Genomic DNA, 24,297 nt, shown 5'->3' on the forward strand with positions numbered 1-24,297 from the left:
TAGATCCTGGTACTGCGAGAATTTTTTGTTGTTCTTGCAGATTGAGTTTCCTGCTGGTGCTAAGATCTGAGTGGAACTGAAAGTCACAAGTATCAGTTATCGATTAATCCCTCTAATCTTCTCTTTGGGGTCGGATTTCATCACCGATAAACCCGTTGAGTAAAAGATTCAGGGAGTCGATTTTTTCATAAACAAATAACTTGCCTTAAAGCACTGTGAGGGTTTCTTGTTCCCTTTCTCTTGTTTGGTTATAGATGTACAAGATCTGGTACATCAGTTAGTTGTTGTCTGAAAATTGTTGATTGATGTTTTGCCTTTGTTCACCTTGTGCTTTGGTTGTCTTGGGCCCCGACAAACTGTGGTGACCATCTGGACTTTAAGCCAACACAAGTGTTGTTTTTTTTTCTTTACCTGTTCAATTTTGTTCTTGTCTGTTTTAATTGGTATTGTTTTTGTGATTTGTTATGGCTGGAGATATACCTGAGGGAAGTGGTGTCCCTAAGGATTCTTCAGTTGACTTTGATGATCCCTTATACATACATCCATCTGATAATGCAGTCACTTCCATAATAACTATCAAGTTGACTGGTAATGAAAATTTTCGTTTATGGCGTAGTGCAATGACTAGAGGCCTTAAAGCTAGAAATAAATTAGGTTTTGTGGATGGAACTATTGTTCTTGAAAAAACTGATGAAACAAAAAAATCTAAATGGGAACGTGTGAATGCTGTTGTGTGTAATTGGTTGTTAGGATCTATATCTGAAGCAATATATGCTAGTCATGTTTATTCTGATAATGCTAAAGATATTTGGGATGAGTTGTTTGAAACCTATAATAAGGCTGATGGTTCTGTGATTTTTAATATTCATCAGCAAATAAACAATTTAAAACAAAGTGGTTCTTCTCTTTCAGACTATTATAATAAACTTGATTCTTTATGGAAAGAGTTTAATGGCTTGACTAGTTTGTCTGAATGTGTTTGTGAGGCTGCAAATAAACTAAATGATCATTCTAAAATGATGAAATTAATGCAATTTTTAAGTGGTCTTGATGATGTATATAATCAAGTTAAAAGTCACATTCTTTTAATGGAACCATTACCTACTGTTAAAACTGCTTTCTCAATTCTCTCTAGAGAAGAGTCTCTTCAAAAGAATGGGTCCTTGAGTTCTGTTAGTTCTTCAAAACCTCAAGTGTCTGTTTTTAATATTAAGGTTAATGATTTTAAAAGAGGTCAAGGTCAGAATAGATTCAGAAATCAAGGATTACAGTGTAAGCATTGTAATCTTAAAGGTCATACAATAGAAAAGTGTTTTAAATTGATTGGATATCCTAAGGATTTTAAACAAAGAAATGGAAATAATAATCAAAACAAATCTGCTTCTGTGAATTCTTCTTCTGTTGGTCCTAACAGCAGCTCTGTGGTTGCTTCTGAGTCTGGTAGTGAATGTCATTATCTTACTAGTGAACAATATTCAAAGTTTCTTCGTCTTATAAATGAGAATTCTGGTAGTGAGGATGTACCTGCTGCTGCAAATATGGCAGGTACAACAACGTATTGTTTTAACTCTTGTGTTATTCAAAATAAATCTCAAAGTTGGATTGTTGATTCTGGAGCAAATCAACATATGATAGCCTCAGAATCACAACTCCAAGACACTGTGGATGTGTCTAAACTAAATCTACTTGTAAAACATCCAAATGGTTCTTCTGCAAAAATAAATAAGATTGGGAATGTTCAACTGTCTTCTAATCTTACTTTATTTGATGTTTTTGCTGTGCCAGATTTTAGTGTTAACCTTTTGTCTGTACATAAATTATGTAAGGATAATGGATGTGAAGTTGTTTTCTCTGAACATAATTTTAAAATTCAGGATTCACTATCAAAGAAGATGGTGGAGAATGGTAGAGAATCTGGGGGGTTATATTATCTAGATCATGTTCCCTCAGGTAATTCAGTAAATCTAACTAATTCTAAGTGTTGTGTTTCGAAGCTAACTTGGCATAGTAGATTAGGTCATCCAGCTAATCAGGCTTTAAATATTTTGAAAGATAAATTGAATCTAGGAAATGATTCTCTTCCTCCTTGTGAAGTCTGTCATAGGGCTAAATAGACTAGGGAGTCTTTCTCTCCTAGTCAACATAGTTCAACTCAGTTGGGTGAACTAATTCACTTAGATATTTGGGGTCCCTATAGACTATCATCTGTAGAAGGGTTCAAGTTTTTTTCTGACTATTGTGGATGATTTCTCAAGGGCTACTTGGGTTTTTCTTTTAAAATCTAAAAGTGAAGTTTTTGATTGTTTTAAGACTTTTGTGAATATTTTACTAAATCAGTTTAATGTTAGTATTAAGGTTGTGAGGTCTGATAATGGTACTGAGTTTGTGAATAATCAAATGAAATACTTTTGTGTTGAAAAAGGTATTATTCATCAGACTTCCTGTTCTTACACTCCACAACAAAATGGAGTTGTGGAAAGGAAGCACAAACACATTCTTAATGTTGCAAGGTCACTTTTGTTTCAGTCAGCTGTTCCTGTAAAATATTGGGGAGATGCTGTGTTAACTGCAGTTTTTTTAATAAATAGAATGCCTACATCAGTTTTAAATGGATTATCTCCTTATGAATTTGTTTATAAAAAAACACCTGTGTTTGATTATTTGAGAGTTTTTGGTTGTCTTTGTTTTGCTGTTAAACAAAATGTTTCTGATAAGTTTTCTGAACGTGCTGAAAAATGTATTTTATTAGGTTATTCTTCTGATAAAAAAGCTTATAAACTTCTTAGTCTTGATACTAATACTTCTTTTATGTCCAGGGATGTGAAATTTTATGAATCTGTTTTTCCATTTAAATTGAAGTCAACTAATGTTGACAAAAAATTTTCTGATTTTGGCCCTAATGATCCATTTTCCTATGATGAGTTTGATACTAATGAATACTTAAATGATTCTATTAATCTTGATGAGCTGAGAGTAGAATCACAACTGGATGGTACTGATGCAGCCATTCACCTGGATGATATCATTTCTGATAATGATATTAATCGTAGTGGCGAGGCAGTTGTGCCTCCTTCTGATGATTTTGTTCCTTCTTCTTCTAACATTTCTGAGGAAAGTAGTCAGTTATCTTTAATCCCTTCTGTTGAACAGTCTTTAGGGTCTTCTAGGTCTAGACGTGAGACTCATATGCCTGTTAAGTTTTCAGATTATGTTGTTGAAGGCAAGTATAAATATGGAATAGAAAGGACTGTTAATTATTCTTCTTTAGACAATAATACTAAATGTTTTATTTCAAATTTAAATAAAACTGTTGAGCCTAAAGATTATAAGGAAGCTTTAACTGATCCGAATTGGGTTAAAGCTATGAATGAAGAGATGGAAGCTCTCCATAGAAATAATACCTGGGAAATTACATGTTTACCTAAGAACAGAAAACCAATAGGCTGTAAGTGGGTATTTAAAATTAAATACAAGTCTAATGGTGAAGTAGAAAGATATAAGGCTCGTTTAGTAGCTAAAGGATATAATCAAAGGGAAGGAATTGATTTTGAAGAAACTTTCTCTCCTGTTGCAAAAATTGTAACTGTTAGAATAATTGTTTCACTATCTATACAAAATTCTTGGCCTTTGTATCAGTTAGATATTAATAATGCATTCCTATATGGTGACTTAACTGAAGATGTTTATATGTCTCTTCCTCCTGGATATTTTTCTGTTGGTGATTCTAGAGTTTGTAAACTTACAAAATCTTTGTATGGTCTAAAACAAGCTCCTAGGAAGTGGAATGAAAAACTCTGTTCTTCCCTGTTTATGTTTGGTTTTAAGCAAAGTATAAGTGATTATTCATTATTTGTAAGGAAATTTGAAGGGTCATTAACTGTTTTGCTTGTATATGTAGATGATATTATTTTGACTGGAAGTTGTGAGCATGAATTACAGAAAGTTAAGGAATTTATGAAAACTCAATTCTTAATTAAAGATCTTGGAATTTTAAAATATTTTTTTGGGAATTGAGGTAATAAAATTTAATGATGATTTGTGTTTAAATCAAAGAAAATATTGTTTAGAATTGTTACATGAGTATGGTATGCTTGGGTGTAAACCTGTAAATACTCCATTGGAAGCAAATTTTTTGATAAAAGCTGATGAAAATGAAAAAGAAAATGAAAATCCACTGTTAAGTAATAAAACTGAGTTTCAGAAACTTATTGGTAAATTGATATATTTGACAATTACTAGGCCAGATATTTCATATGCTGTCCAGGTACTTAGTCAATTCATGCATAGACCAAAAAGGTCTCATCTTAAACTTATTTTTAGACTTTTAAGATATCTAAAAAACAGTCCTGGAAGAGGAGTAGTTATAACCAAATCTGATAAGTTTGAGCTTAAAGGGTATGTAGATGCTGACTGGGCTAAGTGTTTGATTACAAGGAAATCAGTGTCTGGATATTTGATTTATTTTAATAACTGTCTAATTTCCTGGAAAAGTAAGAAACAGTCTACTATTTCTAGATCCTCTACTGAAGCTGAATATAGAGCTTTAGGGTCTATTACTTGTGAAATAATTTGGATTTTAAAAATTATGTTTGAATTAGAAATTAAAGATTTAACTCCTGTTTCAGTTTTTTGTGATAACGAGTCAACTATCAAATTGGCTTTAAACCTTGTGTTTCATGAGAGAACAAAACATTTTGAAATTGATTTGCATTTTATTAGTGAAAAAATTTCTAATGGAGTGATAAAAATGGTTAAAATTTGTTCTTCTGAACAAACTGCAGACATTTTAACAAAATCTTTAACTATAAAACAGCATGATTTTCTAATTAAGAAAATGGGTGTTGTTGATGTTTTTAAAAGTGAAAAATAAATATTTCGATTGAGGGGGGATGTTGAAAATATTATGAGTTAAAGTACAATCTTATATTTATTTTTATACGTATATATATACATATTGTATAAGTGATTGCAGGTGTGAAAAAGGAAAAAGGCGCGGACCTAAAACTGGGTCGGGTTATTAGATCCGTTTTATGCAGGTGAGATATAAAAGAAGAGAGAGAGTGGGAAGAGATCAATTAGTCAAGATATTTTTTCATCTTATTCTTCTCTCTGATGCAAGCTTCTTCTGTAAGCTCTGTTTGTAAGGGTTTCTTACAGATTACATAGATCGAGAACTAGATATGTTGTATTTTTTCTGATCATTGTTCATATTCTGGTTTTTTATGTCTCGATTGTTCATATTTGATAATCTTTTAGATTAGGGTTTGAGTGTTTATTGTGAGAGTAGAATAGGTTTTATGTAGTGAGGTTTTTTATGTAAGTTCTTGAAAACCTTCTGTTTCTTTATCCTATAATGATATAAGAAATGAAGATGTTGGGAAAAATGAGTTTGTAGTTTTTTAACAAAAACATTGTCAATAGACAAAAATATAACAGAGTCTCACTTTTTTTTTCTGTAGAAATAACCAGCAACATAAGAACATGCTTGGCTGCAACCTGCAAAGCCATTATCAAAGAACATGTTTATTGTAATTTGAAAAAGTATACCTTTTAAAGCATTATAGTCCAAAACTTTCTCAGTTTTGTCCAACTTTCCTTGGTTGTGCCATTTGTTAAAGTTACCTTTCACCATAATGCAACGTTACCAAAAAAATAGACCATCACCTGAAGAATGGAATAGTTCCCTAAAGAAACAAATAAATACATATATAATATAAATTATCACATCAATTTTCATACATATGTATTCCTATACTAGTCTATAACTCGTGGGAATCACAGTTATAAAATTAATTAAACCTTTATTATGAGAACTCAAAATTATTAATAAATTATTTTAAATATATTATTAATTAAGAGATATATTTTTAGTTGTATAAAATTATAATCGTTAATTTAAATAAATATGTGAAATTATATCATCTTATAATTTTATTAATTTTATTTTAATTTTATTCTAATATTATTAATTTAATTTAATTAGAGTGGTAAATTTAAAATTTGAAATTTGAAATTTGAAATGGAGAATGAATAGATTAACAAGTGGCATGCATTAATTAGGAGGCCTAATAGGGTGACACATGTCAAAAAAAGAATAAAATATGCATTAATTAAGAGAACTAATAGGATGACACATGTCAAAAGAAGATTAAAACTATTCTTTTATTAGAATAGAGAGTTATCTGAGAAACATCATATGTAGCAAAAGATATCAGGAAGACATGAACTCTGTTCTTGTTGCCTTCCTCACCTTCTTTACGGACAAAAAAACAACTGAACATACATAAGACTAACTAAAATTGTCAAAAAAAATACATAAATTAATGAATTTAGATGGTCACTTATAACCTACACAAATCTAAATAAAAAGAAAGCTTAAACATTGCACATTTTATGATGGGATATACTAACATATATACCTGTCAAATGTTGTTGAACCACAAAACATGACCAACATACAATATAACCAGGAAAAGATCTCTTCGGAAATCAATGCCAAAAACACCAAAGTTTAGCACTCATGTTGGAACCTAGTGTGTAAGTTAATATCCAAATAAGATAATTGCACTCAGATAATAAGATACACCCATAGAGCCAAACATAGTCACACACACTCTCCCGACATAACACACACATCATATTTATGAGAAATCAAAAGAAAACAAAAATCATGGAAATAGACTTATTGGTTAACTCTTGGTCTTCAAATTCAGGTGCAAAATCTTACCTCTTTCCAAAGCCGTTATTATCCATGTTAAAAACAAAAAAATATAAAAAGAAAAACAACTCTTTAACTAGTTACATCAAACACCTTATGTTTAAATGTTAAAGAAGTTTGTTTCTCTTATTTCTGTAATCAGAAGAGGAACATAGATGGTTATGTGGTTTTCCAGTGACGGTGAAAACGGTGGATATTGGTACCAGTAACAGTCAGCATGGTGGTGCTAGGGTTTTTAGTAGGATTTCTAATAGAAAAGTGATCCCAAATACGAAGATTAAGGAGGAACCTTGGTGAATCCGTATCAGTTGATCGTCAAGTAAAGGGTAACGGTCAGGCAACCAAGTTCTTCGTGAGAGAAAAAAGGACAATAAGAGAGGAGGAGAATGGAGGAGCAGGTTTGTGTTGGAAAAATGAAGCAGCGATGTCAGTGGTGTGGAGGCGGTGGATGTAACCGGTGAGATTAAGGCTTTTAAAGAGTGGGGCTTCTTAGAGTAGATGTGACCATTGTTATATTAAGCAACATGTAGGTTGTAGAACAAACGATGAAGAAGATTAACAGAGGTAGAGGTGAGATAGGAGTGGAATAGAGAAGAATGGAAGTAGGGGAGGGTTATATAAACGGCCAACAAAGATATAGCAATATAGGGCGGATGTGGATCTTTACCGATTAAATTAATTTTGACCGATTCAATCGGATGAAATTGAGGAAATACAAGTTTAATTTTGACTTTTTCAGAGGTCTTGTGGATAAGATACTATTTTCCAGGAATGCATAAAGTTGATGTAAATACTGCTTTAAGGGGTGTATCTCTTAATATTCAACATTTGACACTAAATTCTTATTAGGTATATATATATATATATATACACACACACACACTAGCCGTTTACCCGCGCCAAATGACGGGTGCGAAAAATTCTTTTAGGGAAATTAGTTTGTAAAGGCAATTAGTTATTTTGCGCAAAATAGTTTATTACATCTAAACAAATATCAATAAGAATTATGCTAACAGAAACGAAATCAATAAGAATTAAAAATGAAAAGTTGTGATTCTTTACAAATCTACATGAACACATGATTTATTGTGCATTATTAATCGTGCAACACTTCTTACACACCACATTTGATGTATAGACTTTACTGTTGTTGAATTGTTCGTTAGCTTTATTAATACTTTTGTGTTGGCACTTGATATCAATTTGAATAATGGCATATAAAGTTGGTCATGCGAGAAAACTGATTCTAGAAGATAAATACCTACATTTGGAATTGTTTGTCCCCGAACTTTACTGATTGTAATAGCGAAACATAATCGAATTGGAAATTGTTTTACCTTCAGCTTGAATGGGAACATGTCATTGTTAGACGGAAATAGATGAATCCTTGGCAAAAATATCATATTTCCAGTATGTTGACGAACAACTATTTAAGAATCAATGACGTTGTGCTGAAATTGTTGACATATCAATCAGATGCCATTACACAATGAATGTTGTAGCGATCCAAGAATTGGAAAAATAGCCATCGATATAGCATAGTTGATCGTATCCACATTCCTTGCATACTTCCCAAAACGGTTCTGGCACCGAGCACCGGTTATGGTACGGTCCAATTGCTCACTTCAAGTTGGATGTGTTGTTGAAGTTAATTACTATTTCCAAATGTATAATTTTAAATCATATGATATGTTAATTATTTTTTTTTGTGGTTTTCATCAAGATTAAATATAACATTCTACCTAACTGATTACATCCATAATAAACTTATTATATTTTGATATCAATTTTAATACATATGACTATAATTTGTTTCCAATAAAATGTCCACACACGAAAGAGTACTTTTATAATGTACGAAAGTACGAAAAATTAAAACTTAAGAATTAAGATATCTTACTAAATCATGTTACTTTCTAAAATAAAATAAAATAAATAGTTTCTAAAATATGAAAGATTACAATTATAAATTATATCATGTTTGATGTCATTTTATTCAAAAGAATATATTCACTCAATAAAGTCATTTGCTATTATAAGTTTGAAGGGTAAAGTAGATTGTTATTTCCTACAAGTTTCCCTTTAAACATTAAGTCCTTAAACAGTGTAGTTCTGGTTGTTCAGTTCAACATAACCATTTTCTTTCTTGAGTAAATTACATGAATGATCCCTATGGTTTAGAATAATTTATACGTTTGGTCCCTAACTTATTTTTTTAACATAAAAGGTCCCTACTGTTTGTTTTTTTACGTGCTTGGTCCTTGTCTTACCTAAAAATACTATTTTGCCCTTGATTTTTTAATTTATTTAAATAAGCACACCCCAACCCCACTCCTCTCACCTTACCTTACCTACCCCACCATTTTTTCCTATTTAAATAATAGTCTTTTTAGATAAGACTGAGACCAAGTGTGTAACAAAAACAAACTGTAGGACCAAACGCATAACAAAAACAAATAGTAGGGATCTTCGAGTTAAAAAAATAAGTTAGGGACCAAATGCAAAAATTACCCCAAACCATAGGGTGCAGTTGTTCATTAGGCTTTAGTTCTGTATACCCTTTTTTTAGCATATTGACCAACATCTATTTCGGCATCAATGATATTGCGCTGAAAATTTTTACATATCATTTGGGCATCGTCACACAATCCATTTGGTGGCGGCAAATAATTTTTTAGCAATTAGTTCTATTCATAAACATGTTATATTTCAAGAAATTACATATGAGATATACATATTGTCATCGGTTGGTTTTGCGACAACAAATAGTTGTAACCCTCACAATACAAGGACAATTAGTATCTTTGGACAAGCGATATACCATTTCCTTTCGAATACCATTTTCTTTCAATTGATGCTGACATGAGTAGTTGGAGGCGATTAATAACTTATTTTCGAAGAATGGTTTCTCGTGATTAGTTAGTTTCCTTCAGCATATGACCGATAATTTAAATTCTTTTATAATAATTTCGTTTATGGTTTATGGCATTCTATCTATGATTTTCGGTTTAGACTCAGATTTAGGTTTAGTGAATATCGCGTAAAGAAATGGATGACGAGTGGTTTTGACAAAAGAATAATAGTTTTCTATCGGCGGATAGCAAAAATCGACATATTTTTTTATTTTAATATTTTATTTTCGTGTTTATATTAGAAAATTTCATTAGAAAAATCTACATGATTTAAGTGTAATAACAATGAAATATTTTAGGTGCTGGCCTCTCCCTTTGAAGTCAAGGGTTTAAGTTTCGCTAGAAACATATGTGGATTTAGAAGTAGTTTAGCAATATTTGTAGTTCAAAAAACAAATGTTTTTGAAATTGATTTTATACTAAACTTCATTTTACTGAATGTTAATAATAATAAATTAAATTGTTAAATAGTTTAGTCGACAAAGAGTCATGTCCTGACCATATATCTAGATGAGTTTACTTAACTTAACTTCCAAAAAATGTTTCATATTCATTGCAATTTTAACCTTTCCTACGGGTTTAGTCGACAAAGAATTGATTTTTTGTATTGATTATTTAAATTATCAAGATTTTTTATTTATTTAAATTATTAGTTGTTATTATGTAATTTCATTTTAATGCTATTTATCGTTATTGGTAGCCTTGTTAATTGATATTATTAATTATTTATTAATTGTGTGAACATCTCTTGGCGTCGAGCATCTTAGCACCTTAAATGAACAAATTACATCCATATTCTCAACACATAACCTTTTTTAATCTAACAACTACATGGAAATAATTAATTGTTCATCTATGCTTAGTTAGATCAAGGTTATATTAGGCCTACATGACAAAAGAACACATTGAAAGATAGTGTTTCCTAAGTTGATTACACTTGTTCATGGTATGCATTCACATCTAGGATCATGACTATACATAAGATGAAAATCAAAATAACATTTGTGATTTCTGTTCAGTGCATGTATCTAAAATCTAAAGCTATGCCACAAACAATAGAAAATGGCACATCAACCAAGTAAAATATCCAGCCAAAGGTACACGATGAAGTTGATGGTGTCACTTCCAACCACCTAACAAACCCGCATAAAAAATCTAGCAAAGTCTCGTCTTCTCCACCAAAGTCACGCTTTAGTGAATATTTTATATACTACATATTATTTTTTAATTATCATGCATTACATCAAAATACAACAGTCAAAATTACAAAAATATCCCCATTCTAAACAACTCAAACACAGTATCCTGAAGTTATAGTTCAAGACAATAAGAAAAATGATAAAAACCCCTAACTGGATATCTTTATTTAGGAATAAACAAAGTACATTAATAGATAGATGAAAATACGAACGAAGGATTCTATAAAGGTGGATTTCTAAAAATAAAATGTTGTGAATTCATTTAGAACTATCTAATGTCTACTCTAAAATAATACTAAACTGAGACATAAAAGGTAACTCACATTAAAATTCACCATCCCATGACTAACACTGTGATAATCCGAAGTTCTTTCCGTCATTGTAACCCGTTCAGTTAATAAATTCGTCGTTTTCGAATTATTTCCATTTACGTTAATTAATTAAGTCATTAAATTTGAATCGTTTATTATGACTTAATGGGTGCTCAAACACGTTAATAACGTAAGAAAATATTCCAAATTAACAATTAGAAAAATTTTAGTTTTGACCATATCGGGTTACGACAACTTTATCGGGTGCGACCAAAAGCATCGTATAACGTCAGTATCGGGTAGAATTCCACCGTGTCCCGAACTTGAAACATATTTAAAGTGCAAAAGGCTTCATTTGAAGCTTTTTCACCCTCTCTCACTACTCTCTCTCTCTCTCTCTCTCTCTCTCTCTCTACAAACTCATTTCTTGACCAAAGTCCTTAAATTCAAGCTCCATTTCATCAAGGTAACCTTCCTAACTTGTTGTATAACCATTCTAGCTTCCAAATCCGTGATTAATCTATGATTTAGGACCATAAACATGTGTTTATGGCCCTGGAATGCTCTTGGGCCGTGAACACATATAAGTTGGGTTTTAGAGCCTAAAAACCCTCACAAATCCCTCTTGGAGCTTGGAATCGACTTAAGGACTTAATGGATTTGACTTAGAACACCTTGAACTCAACTTTTGGGGAGTAAACATGATTTTACTGCCCAAGAACATGCTTGGGCCGTAAACTCATTATCATGGGCCGTAAACTCCTTTTAAGGTGTTAAAATGCCATTTAAACACCTCCTAAGCCTTGGATTAAAGTCTAGAAACAACCACAATCGATTTAGGGGCCTTAAACTTGATTAAAACCACTCCTATAGGATCTTACGGCCGTAAACCCCCCAAGGATAGGTTCATGGGCCATAAACTCCTATACCTTAGCCAAATGATGCCCTAAATCCATTTTATAGCTTGTAAAATAAGTTCAAATCACATATGATTAATCTAGGGCCACCAAATCATTAAAAGAAAGGGTACTTAGGAGCTTACGGCCGTAAACTCCTAGTTCACGGCCGTAAACTCCTAGTTCACGTCTGTAAACTCACATTGATGGTCTCTTTGGTGGTTAAATCCATTCCTATGCCTTCGATTAAATCTTAGCAACATTTCCCATGTGATATTTGACCATTTAGCACCTTAAAACCAATCAACCATAAGTTCACGGCCGTGAACTCATGTAGACATGGTCTTAGGGCCGTAAACTCCTTAAGGAGTTTACTCTTGAAGAGCAAACTCATTATATAAGCCCTATTCGTCCATAAACGCCACCCGGGTCACTCCAATACTTGATTTGAAGTGTTTTCGCGTCTTGGAGTGTATAATCACATCTAATTAGTGAATTAAAGTCTAATTAGATACAATTGTGTATCATATCATATTACATAGGAACCTCGCGAGTTATCAAGCCCCGATCTGACACTTAGCATCCTAGACGACACGTTCCTCGACTGGTGAGTTCATACCCCTACTCTTTTTCCGTGTTTTTCAATGTTTTCAGGGGGGAATACAAAGCAAACTATAAATTTTTTCAAAACCTAAAACTGATGTATTTTTATAAGTATCTAGCTAACTGTTAGATATCTTTACCCCTTATGTATTATGTTGAGCATAAGGGATGTTTTATCGATTATAACTACATGGATTTCAGTAAAGGAAACAATCAAATCAATCAAATTATTATGGGAATAATTTGGGATCTTTAGTTCTTATTTAACGAGCATAAATTTATGTAAAGCTTTTAGATAAACTATGTCTGATTTAGTTTATCTTTGTTTAATTTAGAGTATATTGCCAGATAATTCCATTGTATTTAACTGTTTTCACTGTATTATGTTTCAAAACGATTAGTATGTTTGATAATGTCTGAAAATACCATGAATAATTTAATACTAGCATGTGAGATTCGTCATTACCCTTTGGGTTATCAGTAAATCCTCCCCGGAAGTGTAACCAGAGTCTCCTGGAGGGAGAGCGTGGAATTTGTGAATAGATCTATTCGGGACTGACAATCCCACACCTAAACTGCTGGCTACAGTTATGCAGGCACGCCTGGGGTGACAAATTCTGGATATCGTCCGACGTCTGACGAACGTCAAGGAGGTCTCGGTGTCGCATCAGCATGGTTACCCGACTCACAATACGTATTAATATAAATTTATTCACGGATTTGATTTTATATCTATCTTTCAATCTATCGTTCTTAAATCTAGTACGGGATGGTAATCCCATGGTTTTGAATCTATATCTAGTACAGGATGGTAATCCCATGGTTTTGAATCTACATCTAGTACGGGATGGTATTCCCATGGTTTTCAATCTATATCTAGTACGGGATAGTATTCCCATGACTTTCAATCTATAGTTTTGTGTATTAAAAACTATTTTATATCTAGTACAGGATAGTATTCTTATGGTTTTCAATCAATATTTCTATGTATTTAAAATATCTACTGTTGTACTGGATGGAAATTCACAGAGGTTTTCAATATATAGTTTTATGTATTAAACTATACACTATGGTATTTAACTAAACTTTACTTTTAGGAAAATAAGGGTTTTTCCTGGGATAATTGAACTATACATAATCGGATCGTATAATAAACAAATAACTAAACTATACTTATAAGAAAATATGGGATTTTCTTGGATAACATACTTTTTCGGAAAATCAAAGGAAACATGTTCATTTTCAGAAAACAAAACACTTATGAACTCACCAGCTTTATGCTGATTTTCAAATTGCTTGTATTCTCAGGTCCACATTAGACAGGTACCCAACGATCCTTTTGGCGAAGACGGAGTACGTAGAAGACACGTCATTACTTTTGTTCATATATATATATATATATATATATATATATATATATATATATATATATATATATATATATATATATATATATATATATATATATATATATATAACACATGTAACTCTTGTTTTCAGACAATGTAAAGGAATCTATGTAATGTAAAGTTTTTTGTTTACTATGCTTACTATGTACATTGGTTGTGATATTCATGACGTCCTGCACCCCAGAATGTTTCCGCCTTCGGTTTCGGGGTGTGACAGATTGGTATCAGAGCCCTTGTTTATAGTGAACTAGTATACCAAACCTTACATGGTATAAGACTATAAACACTAAGGGGCCTAAGTGCCCTGAACTAAAATTATACCTTGAAATATAAGTACTTTCAAAAGTACACAAGTATACCTAACCGTCGAAATCCGTAGCTACAAGTAGAACCAAACATAAGTAAATGGGTGTTCTGCGCTGCAGTTAAACCTGGGCAGTTATGTAGTCGTGTCTAGGATCAATATAGCCTGGCCAACTATATTCATTCGGGACACGACCAACATGTGCTTGGGAGTGATTATGAGGTGCAGCATGCCTAAAACTTACCCAATACCCAAAAACAACGAACCGTCGTCACAACGAATCATGAAATACTATGGGAGTATTTCTAGATCCAGCTTCGTTATGGAGAATTCTCATTCAAGCGCTGCTCCTCAATCATTCCTTCTAGCGATAGTTTATCTGCTTTGAATATTTCCTTCCTACTTTATCACTTAAAAGATTTTCACATCCGTCATATTTTTTGATTCAATTCAGAGGACTTACCATCCTCTCTTTCCTGATCTTTATAGATCAAGATGCCTCCAAGAAAGAGACCCAGCTCAAAGAACAACAATCCTCCTCCGCCACCACCTCCTCCTCAATTTGATCCTATAATGTTCCAGGCAGCTGTTACTGCCGCAGTAGCAGCCACCATGTTGCAAATGAACCCCGGTGGTTCAGGAGGTGGTCCCCAGCCCCAAAACCAAGATAATAGCCAAGGACACTAGAAAGAGTGTTCCTATAAAGATTTTATGAACGCGAAACCCACATCCTTTGATGGAACTGGAGGTGTCATTTCCCTCTCCCGATGGTTCGAGAAAATCGAATCAATCTTTGAAATCTATGCTTGTTCGGAGTCTGATAAGGTGAAGTTTGCCGCTTGTATGTTCACTGATAAAGCCTTGACTTGGTGGAACGGCCGAGTCAAATCCTTAACTCTACATGTAGCTAACGTTATGGGTTGGGAGGCCATGAAGGATCTTCTTCTTGCTGAGTACTGCCCACGGGGCGAGACGCAGAAATTGGAACATGAACTATGAAATCTAAAAATGAAGGGTTCCGATATCGTCGCCTATACCTCTAGATTCGATGACTTGGCGCTACTCTGTCTAGGAATGGTTACCCAAAAGAGTAAAAAGATTGAGAGGTTCATCTGGGGGTTGACCCAGCCAACCAAAGGAAATGTCTTGGCTGCAAAGCCAGACACCTATGACAGTGCCAAATGTCTGGCGCAAACCCTGATCGATCACGAAGATAACCCTGATGAGGAGACCACCACTCCTGAGCTGGTTAAGAGTAGTGGTGGAAGTAAAAAGGAATTCTGGAACAAGCGGAAGGCCCAAAGTACACAAGGATCCTCTAAGAAATAGCAAATGGTAGCAGTCCACACTGCTACTGCCCCTGCTGCTGTTTCTGCTGTTGGATCCACTGCTCAGACTCCTACCAGCGGATATACCGATACCTTTTCTTGGTGCAACAAGTGCAGCTACCATCACCGTACTCCCGGGCCATGTCGTGAACGTCTCTGCAACAACTGTGGCAAGAAGGGCCACCTTGCTCGAAGCTGCAGAAAACCAACCCAATTAACTAATCAATCTTCCGGAGCGGGTGTCGGTCAGGCCTGCTATAATTGTGGTGAAGTTGGGAACTTCAAGCGAAACTGCCCTAAGGCAGCAACATCTGGCAACACCGGGAGAGTCCTAGCTATAGGACAAAATGAGGCAGCCACCGACCCCACCGTTGCCACAGGTATATTCCTCCTCGATGAATTTTATGCCTATGATCCTTTTCGATTATAGTGTTGAAAGAAATTTGCTAACTATCCAATCAAACACCTTTCTAAACTTAATCCTTCGTTAGCAACCGAAACGTGTACCGTCAAGATGGCTAACCAGTGAGAAAGAGAACGCTAACGTCATACCCATAGGTTGTATCCTTAATCCGGACAATTATTCTTTTCCATTCAATCAAATGGAAAACTTTTCATGAAATGCTTTGATGATATCATTGGCGTGTAATAACCGGGTCTCATTCATGCAGTTATTCTTGGTTTCGAAAAGGTCGTTCGTCTAAATCTTTTCTCTGGACCAATTCTCATGATCTTCAGCAACAAACCTAAATCCAACCTTCGCATCACTTTGTGCATCAATACTTAAAAATTTTCCACGAAAGTAGTGCCATGCATTCCTCGTCCATGTGATCATTAGGAAACGGGAAGTTTGCAACTCTTTCCCTGATGTCCTTCCCGATGATATCCCGAGAATTCCTTCCGAACGTCTAGTCAAGTCTTGTATCGACCTAATCCCTGGAACTACCTCATAGCCAAACCCCCGTGAGGATGATGTGTCCAAGACAGCGGTCAGGACTCGATATGGTCACTACGAGTTAGTAGTGGTGCCCTTCAGTCAAACCATTTTCCCTGGTCATGTAGTTAGCAAAGCAGCCATACCCGCGGACCTTGCCGAAAATCAAAGCGATAGAGACTTAGTCGGCACCGAAGATACCCATAGAAACCCGTCAATTCTTGGGTCCCGCCGGCTATTATCGCAGACCCACCCAAAAATTTCTTTCAAAATCATCAAACCCTTAACTATCTTGCCACATGAAGATGTACCCTCTTGTTGGAGCTTATGACCTGTTGAAGGCCTTATCCCAGAAAGGAATGATATGCTTTGGGAAGCGCGGAAAACTTCACCCGTGATACAACGGACTTTTCGAAATCCCCGCCAGAATCGGAACCGTGAACTACAAACTTTGACTATCTCAAGGACTTAGTAGTATCCATCCTGTCTTCCTCGTCTCGAATCTTTAGAAGTGCCTGCCCAACGAAACCCTAGTAATTCCGAAATCAACGGAAGTCTGAATCCCCATGGAAGAACAAATTGAGATCATGGATCGAGAGATCAAACGTACGAACCAAAGCCGCATCCCGATAGTGAGGGTCCGCTGGAATGTCAAACGGAGACCCGAGTTCACTTGGGAGCATGAAGATCCGATGAAACAGAAGTATCCGTATCTCTTTCCAAATCTTTGATTCGTATCTAAAGTTTGAATTTCAAGACGAAATACCCTCTAACGGGGGGATAATGTGACAATTCGAAGTTCTTTCCATCATTGTAACCCGTTCCGTTAATAAATTCGTCGTTTTCGAATTATTTCCATTTACGTTATTTAATTAAGTCATTAAATTTGAATCGTTTATTATGACTTAATGGGTGCTAAAACACGTTAATAACGTAAGAAAATATTCCAAATTAACAATTAGAAAAATTTTAGTTTCGACCATATCGGGTTACGACAACTTTATCAGGTGCGACCAAAAGCATCGTATAACGTCAGTATCGGGTAGAATTCCACCGTGTCCCGAACTTGAAACATATTTAAAGTGCAAAAGGCTTCATTTGAAGCTTTTTCACCCTCTCTCACTACTCTCTCTCTCTCTCTCTCTCTCTCTCTCTCTACAAACTCATTTCTTGGCCAAAATCCTCAAATTCAAGCTCCATTTCATCAAGGTAACCTTCCTAACTTGTTGTACAACCTTTCTAGCTTCCAAATCTGTGATTAATCTATGATTTAGGACCATAAACATGTGTTTACGGCCTTGGAATGCTCTTGGGCTGTGAACACATATAAGTTGGGTTTTAGAGCCTAAAAACCTTCACAAATCACTCTTGGAGCTTGGAATCGACCGAAGGACTTAATGGATTTGACTTAGAACACCTTGAACTCAACTTTTGGGGAGTAAACATGAGTTTACTGCCCAAGAACATGCTTGGTCCGTAAACTCATTATCATGGGCAGTAAACTCCTTTTAAGGTGTTAAAATGCCATGTAAACACCTCCTAAGCCTTGGATTAAAGTCTAGAAACAACCACAATCGATTTAGGGGCCTTAAACTTGATTAAAACCACTCCTATAGGAGCTTGCGGCCGTAAACCCCCAAGGATAGGTTCCTGGGCCGTAAACTCCTATACCTTAGCCAAATGATGCCCTAAATCCATTATATAGCTTGTAAAATAAGTTCAAATCACATATGATTAATCTAGGGCCACCAAATCATTAAAAGAAAGGTTACTTAGGAGCTTACGGCCGTCAACTCCTAGTTCACGGCCGTAAAGTCCCATTGATGGTCTCTTTGGTGGTTAAATCCATTCCTATGCCTTAGATTAAATCTTAGCAACATTTCCCATGTGATATTTGACCATTTAGCACCTTAAAACTCATCAACCATGAGTTCACGGTCGTGAACTCATGTAGACATGGTCTTAGGGCCGTAAACTCCCTAAGGAGTTTACTCTTGAAGAGCAAACTCATTATATAAGCCCTATTCGTCCATAAACGCCACCCGGGTCACTCAAAACACTTGATTTGAAGTGTTTTCGCATCTTGGAGTGGATAATCACATCTAATTAGTGAATTAAAGTCTAATTAGATACAATTGTGTATCATATCATATTACATAGGAACCTCGTGCGTTATAAAGCCCCGATCTGACACTTAGCATCCTAGACGACACGTTGCTCGACTGGTGAGTTCATACCCCTACTCTTTTTCCGTGTTTTTCAATGTTTTCAGGGGGGGGGGGGAATACAAGCAAACTATAAATGCTTTCAAAACCTAAAACTGATGTATTTCTATAAATATCTGGCTAACTTTTAGATATCTTTACCCCTTATGTATTATGCTGAGCATAAGGGATGTTTTATCGATTATAACTACATGGATTTCAGTAAAGGAAACAATCAAATCAATCAAATTATTATGGGAATAATTTGGGATCTTTAGTTCTTATTTAACGAGCATAGATTTATGTAAAGCTTTTAGATAAACTATGTCTGATTTAGTTTATCTTTGTTTAATTTAGAGTATATTGCCAGATAATTCCATTGTATTTAACTGTTTTCACTGTATTATGTTTCAAAACGATTAGTATGTTTGATAACGTCTGAAAACACCGTGAATAATTTAATACTAGCTTGTGAGATTCGTCATTACCGTTTGGGTTATCAGCAAATCCTCCCCGGAAGTGTAACCAGAGTCTCCTGGACGGAGAGCGTGGAATTTGTGAATAGATCTATTCGGGACTGACAATCCCACACCTAAACTGCTAGCTACAGTTAGGCGGGCACGCCTGGGGTGACAAATTCTAGATATCGTCCGACGTCTGACGAACGTCAAGGAGGTCTCGTTGTCACATCAGCATGGTTACCCGACTCACAATACGTATTAATATAAGTTTATTCACGGATTTGATTTTATATCTATCTTTCAATCTAGAGTTCTTATATGTAGTACGGGATGGTAATCCCATGGTTTTGAATCTATATCTAGTACGGGATGGTAATCCCATGGGTTTGAATCTATATCTAGTACGGGATGTTATTCCCATGATTTTCAATCTATAGTTTTGTGTATTAAAAACTATTTTATATCTAGTACAGGATAGTATTCCCATGGTTTTTAATCAATATTTCTATGTATTAAAAATATCTATTGTTGTACTGGATGGAAATTCCCAGTGGTTTCCAATATATAGTTTTATGTATTAAACTATACACTGTGGTATTTAACTAAACTTTACTTTTAGGAAAATAAGGGTTTTTCCTGGTATAATTGTACTGTACATTATCAGATCGTATAATAAACAGATAACTAAACTATACTTATAAGAAAATATGGGATTTTCTTGGATAACATACTTTTTTGGAAAATCAAAGGAAACATGTTCATTTTCAGAAAACAAAACACTTATGAACTCACCAGCTTTATGCTGATTTTCAAACTGCTTGTATTCTCAGGTCCACATTAGACAGGTACCCAGCGATCCTTTTGGCAAAGACGGAGTACGTAGAAGACACGTCATTACTTTTTTTCATATGATATATATATATATATATATATATATATATATATATATATATATATATATATATATATATATATATATGTATAACACATGTAACTCTTGTTTTCAGACAATGTAAAGGAATCTATGTAATGTAACGTTTTGTGTTACTATGCTTACTATGTACATTGGTTGTGATATTCATGACGTCCTCCGCCCCAGAATGTTTCCGCCTTCGGTTTCGGGGTGTGACAAACACCCCTAAAGCTCAGTCAGATCATAAAAAAAACGTCTTCATAGAAGCAAATATTGGCATAATGACCACCTCAATCCTAGATACATGTTGAAAAGACAACATATTAGTCTCTATAACTCTACAAATGAAAGAACTAAGTCAAGTAAATCAGGAAACAAAAAGGGCATTTTGCTTAAAATATTCATATCATGCAACAACCCTCTATTTTTTCAAAAGACTCCTTGAGTTGTATTTTTATGTGCCCTTAACCATGCTTAACATTTCATTGCACAATCATTCCAAATGACTATCCTGCTAGAGCCATGCAAGTCATTGATTGATATCTTTGAAAATTAGAACAATGCATCATAATGCACAAATTGTTGTGGGTTTAGACGAAAAAAAAATCAGTTATTCTTAGATCTTTACACCAGCCAATTAAACACACAAATATGGGCTTATGTTTGAGTAATGTATTACCTGATATTTTTACGTTATTTTTTAGATTGATAATACATTGTAGTTCAATGCATATCGATTGAAGGCAAACGGGAAACAAGTTGCGTCGCTAGCCCTTTGTGGATAGCAAAACCAATTCTTTTGAAAACTACATTTGTGGATCTAGGAGATATGACATTAGAATGCATGACCCTTTGGACTCTATTGAGGAGCTCCACTGCCTCTGGTGCGAGAAAACCAAATGTATCGAATGCAAAAGGAACAAACGCATGTTGATTTGCTATACATTCATTCTCGTGCTTTACCACTTTGCATGCATCGGCTTTCAATGCGGCATGCCCAACTGTGAAACCCCCGCTCCACAAACCAACGAGAGGAGAGACCCCAGTAAGATCCACGCTCGCATGCTTCCCTCCTATCCATCCAAAGACCAAAATGTCAGCCGGTCTAAGTGTGGACCTTGCATCCTGCGGGTCCGTCAAAAAGTTCACTGGCGCTTCTTTCTTCACAAAAATACCAGCACGCCGACAAGCATCAAAAAGAACATCCCGAACCACATCATGTTTATGCTTGAAACCATGGAGCTCTCTACAATGAACCGCGTGTTCCCCAAAGGTATCCAAACATGCCTTGCTACAAACTGGACATATCTCGTCAATTGGAAATATGGGAATCATGAGGCGGTAACGAAGGATAGTTCGGTACTCCACAGGAGACATATGTTGGCCAAGAGATGGTGAAAACATACCTCCTTCTTATTAAAAAATGAAAATTGAATAAGAACCAGTGAGTAAAAAGAGTTACCCAATTCAACATAATCTTGAATTCTTCCTATTTCTTGCTGTTCTTCCTCACCTTTTACTACATGAAAACAAATTTGATAAGCCTGAGATCATTAATGTTAACCAACAAATCCATCAAACAACAAATATAAAGATCAAAAGTTAATTCCTTGCTACTAATCCAAAACAATCCATAACCCCTTTTCCAATAATTATTCGTCATGATGATCATGGTGGCAACTTGTTCCCTGTCTACCCATATTCAAGTCCATTAGTAAAACCAATCATGTTAGAAAAATTTACAATTATTTCAAAATCAGAAATAAACATATCTGATGAGCAATACGTAATGATATGGATCCTGATAAACTACTTCCACCAAGAATGTCTTAAAATGAAAGAGAAACATACATTAGTGAAAGGGGAATATGGTCTGATATGTCAAAAAAACAATCACAAAAAGTAACTCAATCAACAATGTCTATGATTTTAAAGAGAAAAGCAAAGATATACCAGGTTTCCGGCTGATATCAATTGTTTACCCTAAAAATGTGCCCTACTAGATAGAGAGATAGTATTTCTTACTCTGAAATCGGAATTGCATCAATTTTCCTCTAACATCTTGAAAGATGAGCATAAACAGATTGAACTTTGCAAAGAAGAGAAAAGAATCACCATATGATGTTATTCAAAAACCCAAACAAACCCTAAACTAGTAAATCGTTTTTTTTTTTTTTACAAATGAGGGCTTTTTTATTCCTTTTTCGAGACTGTAAGGTATGAATTCAACACCACTGTATCAAATATCATGAAGGTGGTGGTAAATGACAGAGATGGCAGAACTGGGAAGCAGATATATATGCGGCCGATGTGAAAAATTGATGATGTTGTTTGGTGAGGTCATAAGTATAGGTTCATTTTAGAGAGAAATAGATGATGATGGTTGGTTGCTGAAGGCAATAGCATGGCGGTGGCAAGTGGGTTGTAGGCATATTAGTGTTTCAAACAAAGAAGAAAGAGGTGAGAAACCAACGGGGTTTTGAAGACAAAACAAAATTGAGACTGATGGTGGTAAAAAAAAATAGATGAATGACGGTGTAGTGGTGAATTTCATGGAGGAAAATGGATATGGCGATTTGAATGAGTCTCCTGGTTTGAATAAGTCTTCAATACTTTAAGTAAAAAATTGGTGATGATGATGGCAACAACTATCATCGACCGAGAATGTAGTTGAGCAGGTATCAATCGACACTCAGTAAAAAAACAGAAAAACAAGCATCTCCTTAATCTAAGCTAACAAATTTTCGATTTCAAAGTCCATCCATATTCAAAACATTAAATGTAATTTCAATTAAGTTTAAAACTTACAGAATAAATGTTCTAAAAAAATGTGTGTCTGGTTTATGTTTTTATTTATTAATTAAACTATTATACTTTTTATTTTTAATAGGAAACTTAAGAAATTTATGTTCTAAGACTTAGGTGCCAATTCCAAGACCGAGTAACCGATTTTTAATCCAAAACTGCTATGCAACCGACGTCATCCATACCGAATGCAATATGATTAGTTTTAGCGATAAAGACATTACTATTAGTTTTATCATTGTTATCTTTTATTCTTATTTAAAAAAAAGTAAGACTTTTATTTTTATAGTGTGAAGCTTGAGGGTTTTGTTGGGTAAGTTTATATTATAACTTACATTACTAAAAATAAATGTACGTGGTATTCATGCTTTTTTATGCCACCAAAATTATTTTGATAAGTTGCTTTTTTTAAACTTCTACTTCAAGATTTTAATATTTATATATTGTTTTAGGTTTCAAAAAAATGTCTAAACAATTATATTTATATGGAAACAATTTTTAGAATATGATGAAAGAAACAACAAACAAAGATCTTTCTTTTTGTGTTTGTTAAACAAAAACAACAAAGATCATCCGATTGTGTTCTTTCAATTTTGGATTCAAATGTATATGAAAAATATATTAGCTTTAGAGGTAATTTCTAGAGTTGTTACACAACCAATTTAAATACTTTATGTCGACTAAGCATACTTCTTACCCAACCAATATAAATACTTTGAGAACATTTACATTTGGATAAAAGTTAATTTGTTACAAAAAGCAGCAAAAATTAGGTACCTGATTGTCAATTAACCCCAATACTACCATTACAACATGAAAATGAAAATAATTGGAAATATATACGTTATTGTTAGGTTTGATTTATTGATACATCATATATTACTTAGAAAAATACATCAGGGGATTAGTATTTAAGTTTTATATGATATAAAACAAAACATATCTCATGGTTGTGAAGGTTGTGAAGTGTTGATGGTTGAGTTGATAACAATAGTGATGATAGTCATATCTAGGTTCCTACGATGGAATTTCAAATCAGGAAAGAATCATCAAAAAAGATTGTTAAAATTTCAACAAACGAACCAAACCTCCCAAAAAATAATCAATTCTTTTAACTATCTTATTTAATAAATTTCAAAAAACATGTAGTAGATAAATCTTGAACTTAATATTTACATGTGATAAAACATAGAAAAGAACAGCTTCATAATTTGACCAGAATAAATTTAAGATGATTTAACTACAAAGAAAAAAAAATAATCTTTACATTTGTTGACCGTAACCAATATACTTAAAAAAG

General features: G+C 34.1%; 1 protein-coding gene across 1 annotated transcript; it reads left to right on the plus strand.

The window, feature by feature from the left end:
* The first annotated feature begins 464 nt into the window (after positions 1-464).
* LOC111888482 (uncharacterized) lies at positions 465-20,977 on the plus strand. Its single transcript, XM_052771058.1, has 5 exons — positions 465-1,950; positions 2,068-2,093; positions 2,338-3,829; positions 4,068-4,264; positions 20,915-20,977. Exons 1-5 carry the CDS (start codon positions 465-467, stop codon positions 20,975-20,977), a joined length of 3,264 nt encoding a protein of 1,087 aa, XP_052627018.1.
* Positions 20,978-24,297: the final 3,320 nt, after the last annotated feature.

The sequence above is a fragment of the Lactuca sativa genome, chromosome 4 (assembly GCF_002870075.4).
Source record: "Lactuca sativa cultivar Salinas chromosome 4, Lsat_Salinas_v11, whole genome shotgun sequence".
NCBI classification, from domain to species: Eukaryota; Viridiplantae; Streptophyta; class Magnoliopsida; order Asterales; family Asteraceae; genus Lactuca; species Lactuca sativa.

Bases quoted from the DNA above. Each gene is read 5' to 3' on its own strand.
- LOC111888482 (XM_052771058.1), top strand. From the start codon at position 465: ATGGCTGGAGATATACCTGAGGGAAGTGGTGTCCCTAAGGATTCTTCA. The intron at 1,951-2,067 runs GTAATTCAGTAA...AATTGAATCTAG, and splicing joins TCTAGATCATGTTCCCTCAG to GAAATGATTCTCTTCCTCCT. The intron at 2,094-2,337 runs GTCTGTCATAGG...TTACTAAATCAG, and splicing joins ATTCTCTTCCTCCTTGTGAA to TTTAATGTTAGTATTAAGGT.